This window comes from Alexandromys fortis, unplaced genomic scaffold (genome assembly GCF_014885135.2).
Source record: "Alexandromys fortis isolate MF-2015 unplaced genomic scaffold, M_Fortis_MF-2015_v1.1 scaffold_249, whole genome shotgun sequence".
Taxonomy (NCBI): domain Eukaryota; kingdom Metazoa; phylum Chordata; class Mammalia; order Rodentia; family Cricetidae; genus Alexandromys; species Alexandromys fortis.
Window position 1 is genome coordinate 101,703 of NW_026068129.1, and position 16,646 is coordinate 118,348.

Genomic DNA, 16,646 nt, shown 5'->3' on the forward strand with positions numbered 1-16,646 from the left:
AAGATCACCATGCCTTTAGGTTTAAAAGTCTTACTGGATCTCAAGCTTCAATAACAACTTCAAAACCATTGGCGGCCGCATCAAAGGCAACACAGCCCTAGGAGCTCATCTTCCTGTGTATACAGGAAGACACAGTGGCAAGAGTCACAGGTGAGCCGGACAGTGGGACTTCACCAGACACCAGGTCTGCGGGAGACAGACGCTTGAATTTCTAGGTAACAAGACTGACAGACGAAATTCTGCCATTTACAAGCTGCCCAGCCTGCAGCACTTGGTGGCAACAGCTGGAATGGACTAGCTTCCTCCTCTCCACAGAGCACAATGTATACTCTCTGTTTCCTCCCATGTTCACACTCAGTTCAGAAAACAACCAATAGAAACATACTCTTAAAACACTTTACATATGTAATGAAAACAAGAACTAAAGTCTGAGGAGAATATGAATCTCTCTTTGATGTGAACAATGACCTATACTTTCTACACTGTATTTCAGACTTCTGTACTGTGACTCTTCCCGGGAAAAACTGTCTGTACACTGCATTTTAATATCTAACTTTTCTAACACTCATCTGGGGCAAGGACAATGACACATTCCTTTGACAGTGGTTACTGAGGAAACACCAACGGATTTCAGACTGCCCTCTGGCATTGCAGAGCTGTCCTTTTCCTGCACAAAGCGCACAGAGCTCTAAAGGACAAGTGTGATATTGTTAGTAGATGGGAATCGGCTCATGAGCATCTGCTTATGAACTGCAGTGACACTGGGGTGACTCTTCTAACAACGTGGTCAATCTATCAATTGCCTGCAGTGATCACTGACTAACCTCTGAAAGCCTCAGGTGCGCTCCCTTCCCTCAAGCAGCTGTGCAGGACTTAGGACAACTATCAACTCACTCCTCACAATATTCACCCTATGCTGATGCCCACTGTTCCTCACATAAACCAAAAGAAGAGAAGGAAAGAGATGCAGGGCCAGGTCTTCTACGCCTGACAAACACTCTGGATCCCCTCCCTCTTCTCTCAACACCACTCCTGCCCTTTACTTCCTAATCACCATCTTGCTACGCACACCAGTCCTCCCAGGTGTCCTGCATGCTCGGCCTGGCTGGCATTTCAGTGTGATATTTACTCTATCTGTATGGGAGGGTGCTTCTTCTTCAGCAGCTGGCTCAGGAAGCAGGGGTCGTCAGTTAGCTGTGCAATGCCAGTCACTCAGAATGCTGACAGAAAAAAAGCTTGCATGGACTTGCATGCTTAATACTGATACCTACATGATTCAGACCCTGGATGCAAGAGTTGAGAAGATGCCACAGTGGGCTGCACTTATCCTACACATCTCCAAAGCTTCTGACGGCTAATAAAGCGAGCTCTCCTGTGAAGGAGATCTTCAACACTCAAGGGAGTGCTTCACAGGACTACTGCAAGGGGTGCATACAACATGATGTGGTGAGTTTTGTATTGTTTTGGCATTTCAGCTGTTGGCCAAAGTGCTCATTACTAAGTGGCTGGAGGCCTCTTGATCATCGAAAGGAGATGAGAGGGGCAGAATGACCCTGGTGTGGCCAATCACAAACTCATGGTGATGCTGCTGCATTATATGGCTCTTGGAAAGTCATCACCTCTGTCCTTTCTTACAAGCTGGGATCCAGAAAACCACCCCTTTATTGGGATCCCTAAAGATGATGGGATACACCAGGTGGGCAGATACCCAATGCTAGAAGCATTCAAGCATGGTGGTCCAGAGTTAATGCATCCACTCCACACTAAAATATCACATAAGCATCAGTCTAGTCGCCAACTGAAGGAGAACTACATGGAACATACAAGGCAGAATTTCAGAGTGATCATCCTTAAGCTGGGAAGATGGTTCAGTGTGTAAGAGCACTGGCTGCTCCTGCAGATGACTCAAACTCTATTCTTAGAACCGCACAGTGGCTCACACCATCTGCAACTCCAGTTTCTGTGAGTCCTCTTCTGCCCTCTTCCTGTGGACACCAGGCACACATGTGGTACAAAGACATATGTGTAGGCAAAATACTCAACTCACTAAATCATGAATAATAAGTAGATATTCCTCATCTACTCTTAAAGGGTAAAAGTGTGTAATGGACTCAGAAATGTGATGCTGCTGGTCACCTCTTCTGTCTCCATTCCCACACTAGTGACAAGGTAGAATTCTGATCATTATACTATCCGAATGCAGCTGCACACAGTCTGATATTTCACAGTGTGTGACACACTAAAAATGGTCAAAATGTCACAGCAGACTGGCAATATCTGGCCAAAACACCCCCTAGTGATGGATCCACATCCATTCAGAGGCTGCCTTTCTGCTAACTTGCCTCCCCACAAAGGGATGAACTGGGTGGCCTCCAATCCTCTGCTGGGAAAGAAACACAGGGACCATTTCTCTCACAGATCACTTGTCCAGTTGCCTCAGCCAGAACAGATGGAATGTCCATTCCATGCAAAGGCACCAGGAAGGAGGGTCTTCATTCACTGTGGACAGCACTGAGTGTCAGGAGAAAGTCCACAGCATCCTACTAACTTAGAGCTGGAAAGGGTACATCCCACAAACACCCAACCTATGGGAAAAAAAGAAGACCATAGTGAGAATGTGGTAGGCTGTTGGCTCTGGACCTGAAGTTCCAGTGTTCTCTGCCTCCTCTAGGGCAACAGCAAGCCACCTATGAATCTTAATGGGGACAAGAAACATTCTAGAAAAGGTAGTGGGGCCTCCCCTAAAGCCTGTCGTGTTGTATCTGCTTTCCACTGGAGGATGTGAGTGCATTGGAAGTCTATTCTGACGAGGTTAAAATTCCCAACACCTGAAACAACAGTCAGCCCCCAGGTGATGATAGATACTGATGTTCACGTGGCTGGGAGGCAAACAGGCTTCTGCCACAAATCTATCAGTCCTCGAAGAAGTCAGCAGACCTCTGCACTCTGCTTCACTCCCCCAGGCTGCAGAACACTGGCAGGGCCTCTCACAGGATCGATGGAGAAAGGACGCTGACTCACTGGCTGTTTCAGACACTTGCAATGATTCATATCCAGCCTCTGAGTCCAGTGCTGTCCACGGTGCTGAAGACACAGCCTTATCCCTGGCTAAGCACAGAGCATGAGAAGAGCATGAGTGAAAGCAGGGGCAGAGAACACTGGCTGAAATTGGTTGCTGGGAAGAAGACAGCATAGAAGTGACGATGCCATGTCATGGGGAGAGTGGAGCACAGGACCTCTCAGGAGCGGAGGCAGAGCCAGAAAGTTACTAGCAACAGTTACTGGTCACCTGACAACTCCATTAAGCTCAGCATGGAGCCTCTGTCCCAACAGTGCAGAGAAAGTGGGGGCTGAGGGACATTATCAGCCCTCATTGCCTTACTGTAAAAGTCACTGTCAAAGTCCTGCTACATAACTTTCAGTAACTCTAAAATGGCATTTCCATTCAAAGAGTTTGTTTCCAATGATGGGGTACAGGGAATGGAACTCCCACACATAGTCACAGCCTTGTTGTGAAACCCCCCAGGGATAGTGCAGTCACTAGTGTTCTACAAACCATACAGATACCATGGAAATCCAAGAAAGAAGGGTGCACAGAGTTCCCAGGACATTCCTACAACAGCTGGTGGATCTATAATTACTTTAAAGTAAAACTCAAAACAAGCAAATGTGAAAAAAAATGCACAACACACTGGAACACTAAGAAGTTGAGATACTCTGAACAATAACAGCAAGGTCACAACAAAGAGCACTCCAGGTGAATCTGAGGACAGTCACCAACATGAGCCACACAGACCGAGTCAGCCTTTGTAGAGTGCACACAGGCAGAGGGCACCTGAGCAAGCATCCCGATGCCCATCTCCTACAGTGCACACAGCTGTGGCATGCCCTTCTGATGGTGTGTGACAAGAGTACCAGCATGCTGGTAGTCAAGGGAGCAACCTTTAGGCCCCTCACTCTCAGGCAAGCTGGGAACCGTCTGGATAGGACTATTCCTCTAAGCAATGGCTTACCTGCCATGGGATCCTCGGTCTGCCGTCCATTGCTGCTGTGCTTCTGGACGCATGCATATACCTGGCACCCATGGCCACACACCGAGGCCTGTGTAATCAGGGAACGCTATCACTGTGTAACATGAACTCTGCGAGACTCTACTTAGGCAGTGAAGTGACAGCGCAGAAGTGCTCACTCCTGCAGCTCAAGGACTCTTTGGTTTCCCTTCGCCTGGGAGACTGGGGTGGCATCCACACTTAGAGCTCCTCTGGATAAGCAAGTGGCCAGTGACAAAGAAGAAACATAGCAGCCATGAAAACCAATTCCCTGGGGCTAGTATTGAAGCCACCAGAGCCCCACACAGCTTGACTGTGGCTGATAGTGACAGACTGGTCCCTCAGTGACCAGATCCAAGTGATATCTCCAGGTGAGTCCCTCTGTGGTTCTCGCTGCTTCATGTTGAGACACAGTACACACTCATGACAGGTCCAGGGTATGATACAGCCCATCCTGTCATGGGAGACTGTTAAGTTATAGGTCTCCCCTAAGGACCATGACTCCTCAAGGCCAGGTCTCTTGACACTCACCCATCTTCCTTGGAGCCTGGCAGGTAGCTACTTAATATACTTTGCTGGATTGGATTTAATCAGGTGAGCTGACTGACTGCAGAGCATCCGTGCCTCCTTACAGGCATGCACATGCACACACAGGCACACATGCGCATGGGCACTGACACGGGAGTGTACGATGTCAAGTAAAGCAACAATTCTTACTGGGAACAGCCATAGCAGCATCATGCCATGAAGTTTGAAGTCATGGTGTCTCAATTCTATCACATCAGCCACTGGCCACTGTGTGGAGGCCCTGGGTAGATAAAGCCAACTTCTAACCACACAGACAGGGACTGCCCAGGAGCCCCGCGAGTGATAGTCACAATTCTTCATCTCTGTACATGCCACAGTATTGATAAGAAACCAAAGGAAAGGACAGAGACATGGAGGGACCTGGGGATGTCACCTGGCACACCCTTCCCTCCTCAGGAGCCCACAGGAAGAGTAACCTGCATGCTTTCAAGCTGAGGTGGTAGGTGATTGTTAAATGTTTCATCTATTATCCAGTCAGGTGATTTGGAAAAGGGAAATGGTGGGACATGTGCTCTTCCCCACAGATGGGTGGAGGGATTCTGCAACCATAGGTAACCTAGGAAACACCTGGACTAGAAGTGACAGCCGAGGACAAACATCTAAGAGAAAAAGTATCGGAAGTGAGGAGCAAAGGGGGAGAAACTGGAAGAAGTGAAGGGGGCTGTATACACACAGCACCTGAGCAGCTTCCAGGCTTCTTCCCGTATATGAAATATGTAGCATCCTACCAGGCCACGTTGCCGTGGGCCCCGTTGTCAAGGTGACAGAGCAACTCCAGGGTCTGCGCAGTGCTTGCAGGGTCGTCGGGGGACTCGTGGCTACCGGATTCTAATTCCTTGGGCATCCTCCACACAGCTGCACACGCCTGGACTCGACTGTCTGAAGCTAAGCAAAAGGAAAAATGTCAGCAGGGCTCAGCCCCATATACACTCAACACTTACACATGTCTGCAAGCAGGGCACGTTGCTCCCTAAAATACTAACGTGCAGGCAGCAGAGTCAGTCCAATCTGAGCAGCCAGCAGAGCAAGGCAGAGTCAACATCAGCAAAAGGGAGCCCACCATTCCTGGTTTATAAACCATCATTCTGCTTTAGAGAATTTAACCTCCTTGAATAAAGTTTCACCATGTTCTTTGACAGTGGGTTTTAAGAAAGGATCAAGATGGGGACACTGCCATAACTGCCAGGCCCATGCTTGGGGACTATACTCACAGCTTCATGAGATCATAAACAGATGTCAAACACTGAGATGTTTTTCATTAGTCAAATGTTCTGTCTCAGTTTGTCTGAAACGGTCAGTGTCTGGGTCCAAAGGGCAGGGCCACTAAAAATGCTACAAGATACAATCTATGTGTGTTCCTCCTGGCAAGCTAGCATGTGGGAGGAGAGCAGCCAGTGTGGAGGTGAGAAGACATTTTGCAGTAATTGAGTTTCCCCTTCCACTCTGTGTGTCCCAGGGATTGAATTCGGGTCTCAGGCTTGATAGCCAGTGCCTTTTCCCACTGAGACTTCTCTCCAGGCCTTCAATAGATCCTTGTGCATACACACAAACAATAAATAATTAAGTAAATGAACCACTAAGTTCAGCTGATTACATCACAAATCTAAGTACTGAAAGAACAGGCAAGATAGCAGGTGCCATAGTTCCTGCTTATGACCCCAGCACTTATAAAGTAGGAGGAGGAAGACTACAAAGTTCACAATTTGCTGTGCTACATAGTGAGATTCTACCTCAAAACAGGGAGAAAGAAGAGGAAGAGGAAGGACAGAGAAGGGAAGAAGGGTAGGAGACAGGAGAACTACCTGCTTGATAATAAGAATCTAGAAGGAGTTGAAAGATATCATGGGGCAATGCCGGGCGATGGTGGCGCACGCCTTTAATCCCAGCACTCGGGAGGCAGAGGCAGGCAGATCTCTGTGAGTTCGAGACCAGCCTGGTCTACAGAGCTAGTGCCAGGACAGGCTCCAAAGCCACAGAGAAACCCTGTCTCGAAAAAAAAACAAAAACAAAAACAAAAACAAAAAAAAACAAAGATATCATGGGGCATCATTCTCAGTAATACAGATGCAAAAATAATAATAAATAAAGCTTGATGGTGTATACAAAAAATAGCAATGTCTCAAGAAAATGAGGTTGGGTCAGCAGGTCAACTTAAAGGGAAAGGCTCTTGCCTCCAAGTCTGGCAACCTGAGCTCAATCCTCAGAACCCACAAAGTGGAAGAAAACAATCAGCTCCTGCAAGCTAGCCTCTGACCTCAAGAAGCACTCCCTGGCGTAAGTGTGGCACCAACACACTTAAATCAGTGGATGGATGAAATCATTAAAAATACAAACAAGGGGGAAAAAGGGTTGATTCTACACTAAGCACCCTAACTCATCACATTTACTAAGCTAAAGGGGGAAAAGCATGATCACCAAAACTGCAGAAACAGTCAATACAATTCAGTCTTCGCTTTGGTAACACTCTCAAGACTAGGAATAGAAGAAAATTTACTCCAAGGGGAGGGAAGGGAGAGAGAAGAGGAGATGGAAGAGGATGGGAGAGGAGAGAGATGGAAACAAAAGAAAAGTCCTACAGCAAATGTAAGTGTTGTGGATGAAGTGTGACGCTGCCTCTGAGGATGAGGAGAGGCAGCTTTGCACTGCCAAGGCCACTTAACATTGTGCTAAAAGGAGAGCTACTTCATCTGTGCAGCAGGAAAAAAATAAAAAGTGAAGAGCAAGAAAAGAAGAAATCCCACTGCCGTTGCTAGCTAGAAATTGAGTCTGCATCATGCTACTGGGAGCAAAGCAGCTCGACAGCACCGTGAAACACAGCTTGCTATCTGCTGATCATCAGCAACAAGAGGAAGCGGGCACCGTAGTCTGGAGAGGTGGCTCAGTGGTGAAGAGCAGCATGGCACTCTTCCAGGGGACCTGAGCTCCGGTCCCAGCACCTCTGTCAGGCAGCTCACAACCACCTGAACCTCTAGCCTCCACAGCCACCTGCACTCATGTGCACATACCCACACAGTCAAACACATACACAGGATTATATAATAAAAAAAAAAAAACCTTTGTAAAGGCATTAAAAAGTTTAGTAACAAATAATTCTTAACTAAAAATATGTACATGTGTGTATTTACACAAATTAACACTGACAGAAAAAAAAATCAAAGACATAAACAAGTGGTGGGACACACCGTGTCCGTGGACGGGAAGCTCACTCCCAATGTGAAGAACTCATGGGGTGGGACACACCATATCCGTGGACGGGATGCTCACTCCCACTGTGAAGAACTCACGGGGTGGGACACACCGTGTCCGTGGACGGGAAGCTCACTCCCACTGTGAAGAACTCATGGGGTGGAACACACCGTGTCCGTGGATGGGAAGCTCACTCCCACTGTGAAGAACTCAGAGGGTGGGAATCAGAAGCCTGCATGAGAATGTGCATGCCCTGTGGTTACCCAACAGTAGTGAGAAAGAAAAGCAGAATGGGATGGTTCCCAAGTCCGATGTCAGTTTCTATGAGTACAGACAGGCAAGTGGTGCAGAGAAGGACAAGTCTCCACAAAGGGGCCCTTGCCAAGACTTGACGGTCAACAAAAATCCCAGTGCATGAGAATGGATAAATGCCTATCAATAAATTATGCTGGGTCGCTTCTGTATCCATATGAAAAGGCCAACTTTCACCCTACCTAACGGCCTCAAACACCAAGTGTCAGGAGCCATTTCCCCCCTAAAAATCATTACAGGAACCATCACCCTGGGGAGTCTGCAGAGAACCCCACACCCATAATTATGTTCTATTGAGAGAACCTGCCCCACACCCAATTAACTTATCTGTTAGCAGAAGGCGCCTCACATTCCAGCTATCCAGGGAACTAGGTGTAGCAACTCGTGACTTCTTGGCCTACCTGTCCGAATGTAACCTCTTGGCCTATGTGACGAACCTGGCCTATGTGACCGGGACCACGCGGCGAGATCCCGTGCCCTGCCCACCAAGTCCTCATCCAGGGCCTATATAAACAGCAACCATGATCCTAATAAAGGGGGCTTTGACAAATCTGCTTGGCCTCATTCTTCTGTCCTATCTCATTCCCTTCCAGGTAGCGCCCCTCCGAGACCCTGGAATAACTGATTGCAGGGTGGGTTACAAACCCCTAGACTGAGTAACCCACCCAACGCAATCGACAACCAAGGGCAAACAATGATTGAAGATGAAGGTATAAGAGGACCAGGACAGCAGTGTCCTTCCAGGTACACATTTAACACCCTCACAGCCAGAGGACAGCAGCATTCTTCTACAGCAGAAGCATGTTGGTCACTAGGGAAAAGATGGACAACAAACACTAAAATTAAAAACATCTGCTCACTGAAACGCACTATGATCTGGGCTTCACCAAAATAAAATCCAGCTCTACTTTAAAAAAGAAGCAAAACCAGGAAGAAACGTTATGAGCTGTATCCAGAAGTTATATAAAGAGCCTGTCAACTTGATAATAAAACAAAGAGCACGTTTTTTTAAATGGGTGGCAGACTGAAAAGACACTTTAGCAATGAAGATGTATAAATGGTCAGCACGTTCCAGGAACGATGCACAACACCTTCAGTAATTAGGGAAATGAAAAATAAAATTGAAGGGAGACACACCACACTCAGCAGGGTGCCAAACACCCAACCCCAAAAAAATATAACTCTGGGTGTAAGTAGTGGAAGAACCAGCTGTCCCGCGGGTTGAAGGGTGAGAAAACAGTACGCACACTTCCAAAAACGCCAGACAACCCCAGAACGCCCATCTTAGAAGAGCTCACTCAGGCACTATGCAGCTTCAGCTCTGGCAGTCAAGCCTGCCCCAGCCCCACGAGTGCCCATGTGTAGACTGATGCAGCCAGGGTCAGAGAAGGCATGAGCACAGTGATGGACTGAAAGAGAGCTGAGGGGATGCACTGAGGTGGCAGTCCAGGAACATACAGACATGCATCCAGCTGCCTAACATGAATGAACATGTATGTGTGTGCAGATACACTGGAAAAAGCAAGAGTGGATGAACAAGAAGGAAACTGATAGAAGGCCATCTTTAACCAGGCCCAGCTTGGCCAGTTTCAAATTCAACCCCACTGACAGTAGAGGCAGCAGCCCAGGGGTGAGGGACCGCAGCCCTAGAACAAGCACACACTGTAATTCCAGGCCACACCAAGGAAGCACCTGCTGCCATTTGTTCGAGTGGCTGATCACTTGGCAAAGAGTAACACACACCTAGATATGGCAAGGCTGCCTAGTCAGGTGTGTGCTCATTACTACCACCTGAGATCTAAGGCATCATGTCATCATGGAGATATTTGGGGACCAAATGTCAAATAAAGCCCTGGACTGTAGCTACAGAAGGTCCTCCGGGTATGTTCCACTCTGTGACATCTCCAAGGTCCATACATACAAAATGAGACTGGCAGGACAGGCAACTTAGAGGATGTCCATGTTCCAACTGTGCATGCCCAGAAGCTTCTGAACTCCCCCCTCCCCCCATGTTGCCAGAGGATGGTAGTGAGTAGCCTACTCCCTCCCAGAAAAACAAAAGGGAGGCTAAAAACTGAGGGACACACAAACCATGAAAAGCAGAACTGTGTCTGCTCCCCTATGCCCATTGAGACACAGCCCAAGGCTGGCAGACAACCCCCGCAGGACATACACTGACGAGTGCTTATTAGGCAGGAGGACAATGAAGAAGGCCTCAGCCAGGAGCAGGAGACGCAGCCATCCAGAGTCCGGGGCCTGGCACACTGTTCTGTCCTCAAGCCATGAGAGCAGAAGTGGCACACACACAAGGGCATAGCCAAAGGCCTGGATGGCTGGTCAGTAGACCAAAGTGAAAAGAGGACTAGACATCCACCTGGTGACAAGTGGCTGCTCCAGACCACCACTGTATCCGACACCTACGCCAGGCATGAGTTTGCCCTGAGCTCTGAGCTAGTCAATGCATCCATGCTGCAGGCACTGTCACACACACAGAATATGACCAGGAAGCCCTGACTACTGAGTATGCAGACTGACCCGGAATCATAGGAGCCACTATCTTCATCACACCATCTCCCCAAAGACCGCCGGGCTCCGCAGAGGGAAACCCAGCACAGCATGTGCCCAGCAAGTGGCAGTGACAATGTAGGGCCTTTATTTTTACTTATCGGAAACTGCATGTATTTATGATAGACAATATTATGTTCTGAATTGTGTAAGTACTGAGATGACAAAATGGAACTAAATTAATATAATCATTACCTTGTAACATCTAAAATCTAATCCCTTACCAATTTTCAGGTAAACAATAGACTTCTGGAACCATGATCTTATTCCGCTTGTCTCAGTGAAATTTGTGTCTTTAGACCAACATTCTCAGTTAGCCCCACCGGAGCCCTGGTTAACCACCATTCCCTCTGCCTCTATGACTGGATGAAGTAGGGTAATACAGAACTGTTCTGTGCTTGGCTTCTTAACACTCAGCTCAACACTTGCCACACTCACTCTAGGTCTCATCAGTTAAAATCTGCCTCTTTCCCAGGCTAAGTGGCATTCCATTGTGTATATCCTACCCTGCAGCCACCCACAACTCCTCCATCCCAACTCACTTCATAGCGTAAGCTCTACTGCCCACCCTCGCCTCCCCTACAGCTTCATTTTCCATTTATTGTGGGCACTTTCCTAGTGCCCTGGCCTCTCTGCACACTTTCACAAAAAATGCAAGTGCATGGCAATTAGGAGAGCTGAGTGTGATGCACACACCTTTAATCTCAGCACTCAGGAGGCAGCAGCAGACTGATCTCTGAGTTGGAGGCCAGCTGGGTCTACAAAGCTAGCTCCAAGACAGCAGAGGAAATAAAGCAAAGAAAGGGCCAGAGAGATGTCACAGCAGGTAAAGTTACTTGCTATATAAGCCCACAGTTTCAAGTTTGACCCCCCAAAACCCACAGTGAAAGGACAAACTCCAGGGAAGTTTCTTCTGACTTCCAGCAGCATGCTGTAGCACACATGCACCACACGCACACTCTCTCACACACAATAAGTGAAACCTGATTTTAAATTTCAAAAACTTACGGACATGCATGAGACATAACAGGTGATAGTTCCTTCCTAAGCCCAGGTTATGTCACTGAATGCATTTTCCATTTCCATCTATTTTCCTCAAATTTTTAAAGGAAACACTTCTAATATTTTTTCCTGCCATTCCTCAGCATGGATTCTGCCTTGCTTGACTTTGAACTCTTGTTGCCTGAGTTGCTCACTGAGTCTCAACCAAAATCCTTCAAAGAGGGTCTAAAGAAGCAGTTCAGCAGACAAGAGCACTTGCTGCTCTTGCAGAGGACCTGATTTGGTTTCCAGCACCCACATCAGGTAACTCACAGCCACTCCAGCTCCTGGAGATCTGACACCCTCTTCTGGCCTGAAAGGTATACACACAGTATACATACACATACACAGACACTAGACAGACAGACAGATACACAGACATACACACACACGTTTGTTTGTTTAAGAGAAAAATCACTCAAAATGTTGGCTTGGGGTTAGGAAAGGATTTTCAACTATTTTTTAAAACTCTGAGTCCACATCTATGGTTTTGTGCTGTGTACTTTTTCAACACTGTTTTCCAGCATTTATTATAATAATCATGGGACCAAATTGGTGGTCATCTCCAAAAAGGACTGAAGATGCCCCATGCCCTGCAGTGTCAGCTGAGAGCATACACGCATCCATCTCCTATGGGAACTTCCCTTTATCTGTAATGAATACTAAGATATATGCACACCAAGGAATTGTTTTAGATAGATTTCTTTAGGAACTGATTATGTTTGATATGCATAACTATTTTATATATGTCAGGTAGTAAAAATATTTCTCAGGCAAAAAAAAGGGGGGGGGGTGCCACTAGGCATGGTAGCATATGCCTTTAATCCCAGCACTAGGGAGGCAGAGACAGGAAGATTTCTGTGAGTTCGAGCCCAGCCTGGTCTACAAAATGAGTTCCAGGATATCCATGGCTGTTACACAAAGAAACCCTGACTCAAAGAAGAAGAAAATAAAGGGAGGGGTGGGGAGTCAAGTGGAAAGGTTCAGCAACCCCACTCCAGATAAAGAGAAACAGCAAACCAGTTAGCTGAGACTGCTGGGAGATGGCTGGGCAGAGGGCAGCACAAGTGCCCCCATCCCAAGGTCTGACCAATTGGCTTGTACAGAGGACACAAGAGAACCTTACCAGACACTTTGTAAAAGGCTGCAAATCAGCACACATACCATTCTATCGCCTGACTGCGGCCCTGAAAACATCCACAGCAGTGATGCTGTACAGACTGAGCAGAGAGTACTTAGGCTATATGTATACACATATACACATGCAATAATAATTAATAAAAAAAGAGGACATCAATTTGAAAGAGAAGTGGGGGGGATGGAAGGGTTTGAAGGGAGAAATGATGAAATTACAGTCTCAAAAATAAAAGGAAAAATATTACAAATCAATATATTTTTCGAAAAATTGGTAAGTAAAAAGCAGAATGGATTGTCAAGTATATGCAAATTTATTTTGATTTCTGAAAGATTACAATTTCTGTTCCAAAGCTTACACTGAAATTTTAATGGGTTCAAGAATGTCCAAATTACCCAGAAAACGGTGTTAACGTAAGAATGCACCAGGGAGAACAGAAAGCTGCAAGTGTCTCGCTCAGGCAGCAACTGCCCGCACCTTGGCCCTAGAGACAAAACCAGCTAATAAGAACTGTGGTGTCAGTCCAGGGAGTACAGTAGATACTACCAGAAACTCTCCATCCTCGGGAACAGATGAAATCTAAGGTAAATAGAGCTAAGCAAGAAACACAAGAGGTATGCCAAGGAGACACACAAATTGGTTCTGAGACTCTGAGGATTTCCATAGCTGCCTGCATCTCAGCAGAGCAGTCAGCGCACATCCAGGGGATATCAAAGCAGAGGAACTTTCGAGGAGGAACGCTTACCTTTAGAAGCAATGGGCTTTAATAACCAGGGAGGCATTCAGCTTTCATCTCTATTGTAACACTTGCCTGAAATAAGGTCCTATGATGTAACCACCTGGGCAAATTAGCATTACCATGACTAGGAGCCTATAGAGGGCACCAAGCACAAACCCTGTATTAAACAAAGCCTGTGGCATGGTACAAGAGACAAGGTCTGTATGCAACCAAGACAGCACACCAGGTACAGATTCTGTATAGGAGCAGGCCACAGCACAAGAAACAAGATCTGCACACAACCAAACCAGGGCACCAGGCACAGCCTCTGTATACAGCTAAGACAGGGCACCAGGCACAGCCTCTGTATACAAGCAAATCATGGCACCGCTGCACACACCAACCCTGTTCATGCTGGCACAGAGCTAGACAGCCACAAGACAGCTAATCTAGAAAGGAATCTAACTGTCATCAATGGCCTGACTTCTCCATTTTAGCAAAGAGGAAACTGAGGCTGGATGAAGGTAACTGACTCTTCCAGGTTCAGTACCAGCATCGGGAATAAAGTAGAGCCTACTGCCTCAGAAGAATCACTGCTTTGAGAGAGAAAATACTAAGTTGTATCTTTAAGGCCGATTTGATGCTATTTTTTATATGAAAGACAAGAGCTAAAAGCACTTAATGAGATAAAAAGATAATCAGGGCAAAATGAATGGAAGAGGCATACTTGAGGCGCCAACTGTACCCGTGGAGTGTGCTGCTTGCTGTAAGGGATTAGAGTCAAAAGGCTTAGAGGAATTCAAAGGAGATTAGAGCCTTTGTGGGCTGAATAGCAGCTGCAGCCAGCTTGCTAAAGGGCTAACAATGCCCTGGCTGGGGGACGTGGTGTGATCCCCAGCTGGAGGAGGGGGAGGCTTCCGTGGCTGCTGCATAATGAGCTACTCAGAGTCTCGGGGCTATTTTTAGAGACTACAGCCATCTCAGCATCTGGCGCAGGCCAGGCAGGTGAGTGAGAAGGAACCCAGCCGAGGCAATCACCTGACCCAGGCCTAGCTCTGGGTGTACAATGAGTGCCTTGGCACCTGAGACTAAAAATACCTTCTCTAGTGACCTTCACAGTGCTTCAAGGGAGTGGTCACATGCAGAATGTACAGTAAGTATGCGGGATACACTGACTGACTGTAGCGAGGGGTCAGGGTTGTAGGCATCAGGGCAGGGCATCAGGGCTATCCCTTTGCTGGGCTCTTGTTGTCCCTCTCCAGGCAGATTTAACGAGGCACAGGCAACTCCTAAAGCTTCTGTGCAGGAGGCAAGTGCATAGGTTCCAGCTCACAGTGGAAAGATTGACTGAGAAGGGGGTGCTGTCAGCAATACAAGAGTTCTGCCCAGCAGCTCTGTATGCTTCAGCACCTTGTGACTGACTCACTGCAGGTTCCCACGGAGCACTGAACTGAGTGACCAGGGAACAGTCATGTCCTTTGGCTTTGTTCTTCACCTGAGACAGGTCACAAACCAAGCCCTCCATCTCAGGAGGACCCTAGTCCTCTCAAAGAAAGGAAGCAGCTAGACCTGTAAGCACTGCCTCTAGGACCATGAACGCTGCCAATTCCTACAGACTTGAAACACAAGTCTGTGCTTCTATGGAAGTGTGTCTTAAATCCAGTTCACAGAAGGCTTAGGGTTATCCATGCAACCTGCAATTATTTCCCTAATTCCTGAGTGTGCATCAGAAAAGATGACCCTGACACTGTCAGGGCTAATCCTCTCTCCCTAGCAACATCCCACCCAGGGTGTACAGAAGAGCCAGTCATGCTAGAAGGGACAGGAAAGCCCCAAGAAGTTTAGAAAATGTCAGTCAAAGCAACACTACATCATGGACAGCACAGAGCAAGGTCTCCTAAGTTCTGATGCTGACTGCTGCCTTTTTTACCAGCCCTCTGGCAGAACCTGTTTGTTTTAATAGGAGCGGCGGGGCTGCATCCCCAGCACCCCGGCTGCCTGCTAGCTTATGCCCCGAAATAACAACACAAACTGTATATTCAGTTAACCACTGCTTGGCCCATTTCTAACTAGCCCCTTCTCGGCTAACTCTCGCACCTGGACTAGCCCATTTCTAATAATGTGTGTAAGCACCCCAAGGTGCGCTTACCGGGAAGATTCTAGCCTACGTCCATCCTGGGTCGGAGCTTCATCGCGTGTGCCTCAGAGAGGAGCTATGGAGTTTGTCTGAGGAGTCTTACCTCACTTCCTCTTCCTCCCAGCATTCTGTTCTGTTTACTCCTCCCACCTATGTTTTAACCTATCAGGGCCAAGCAGTTTCTTTATTGCTTAACCAATGAAATCAACAACAGATTGATATATGACACTCCCACATAACCTGTTGACATAAGCATAAAGCCAGTAGATAAAGCTGCATATAGCCACACTCTCTAGCAGAGGGGCGGGGCTGTCTAGAGTGCCATTGCAAAACAATGCAGTCAAGATCAAATATTGAGATTACTGTAGCCCTTAATTTTCACCAGACCAGTTTGAAAGGGTCCTCAGAGCCACCTGTTCTCCTGTTATTACCTAGCAGGACCGGTACACACTCACTGTCCTGTCACAGGTCTTTATCAATGCTTGAGTTCTCCACAGAATCTGATCAGGGACTAAAGGGATAGAGGACTGGCCAAGTCTGGCCTGTTGCCTGTTGAGCTAAGATTGGCATAAAAAGACAAAAGGAACAATGTGGAACCATGTGGCCTTCAGAGCCTTAAGTACCACATCACTGGTCTTTTCCAGCTGCTGTATCCATATCCTATTACCAGCTTCCAGCTCCAAATACTAACTTCACTAGCACGGCCTGCTCTGTGCAGACTGCCCATCTTTTAAACACTTCTCCCACAGAGGGCACCCTGTTCTCAGAAGACACCTGCAGGGAGAAAGGCTCTCACAAACATGGGCCTTTAAGAGGGTCTCTGTCCTGGGCCTCTCTGTACCCTCTGCTCTGCTCAGTCATTCCCCAAGCTTCTCTACCCAGGGACAGTATGGACGGCTTCTTGCCCACACCAGC

At 47.4% G+C, this 16,646-nt stretch overlaps 1 protein-coding gene across 1 annotated transcript in view; it reads right to left on the minus strand.

Annotated features, from left to right (window-relative positions):
• Positions 1-16,646, minus strand: part of Eipr1 (EARP complex and GARP complex interacting protein 1) — a 106,788-nt gene that overhangs the window by 33,637 nt on the left and 56,505 nt on the right. The window contains exon 4 of the mRNA XM_050125926.1: positions 5,366-5,522. Within this exon, the coding sequence (XP_049981883.1) occupies positions 5,366-5,522 (157 nt within the window). The remainder of the gene's footprint in view (positions 1-5,365; positions 5,523-16,646) is intronic.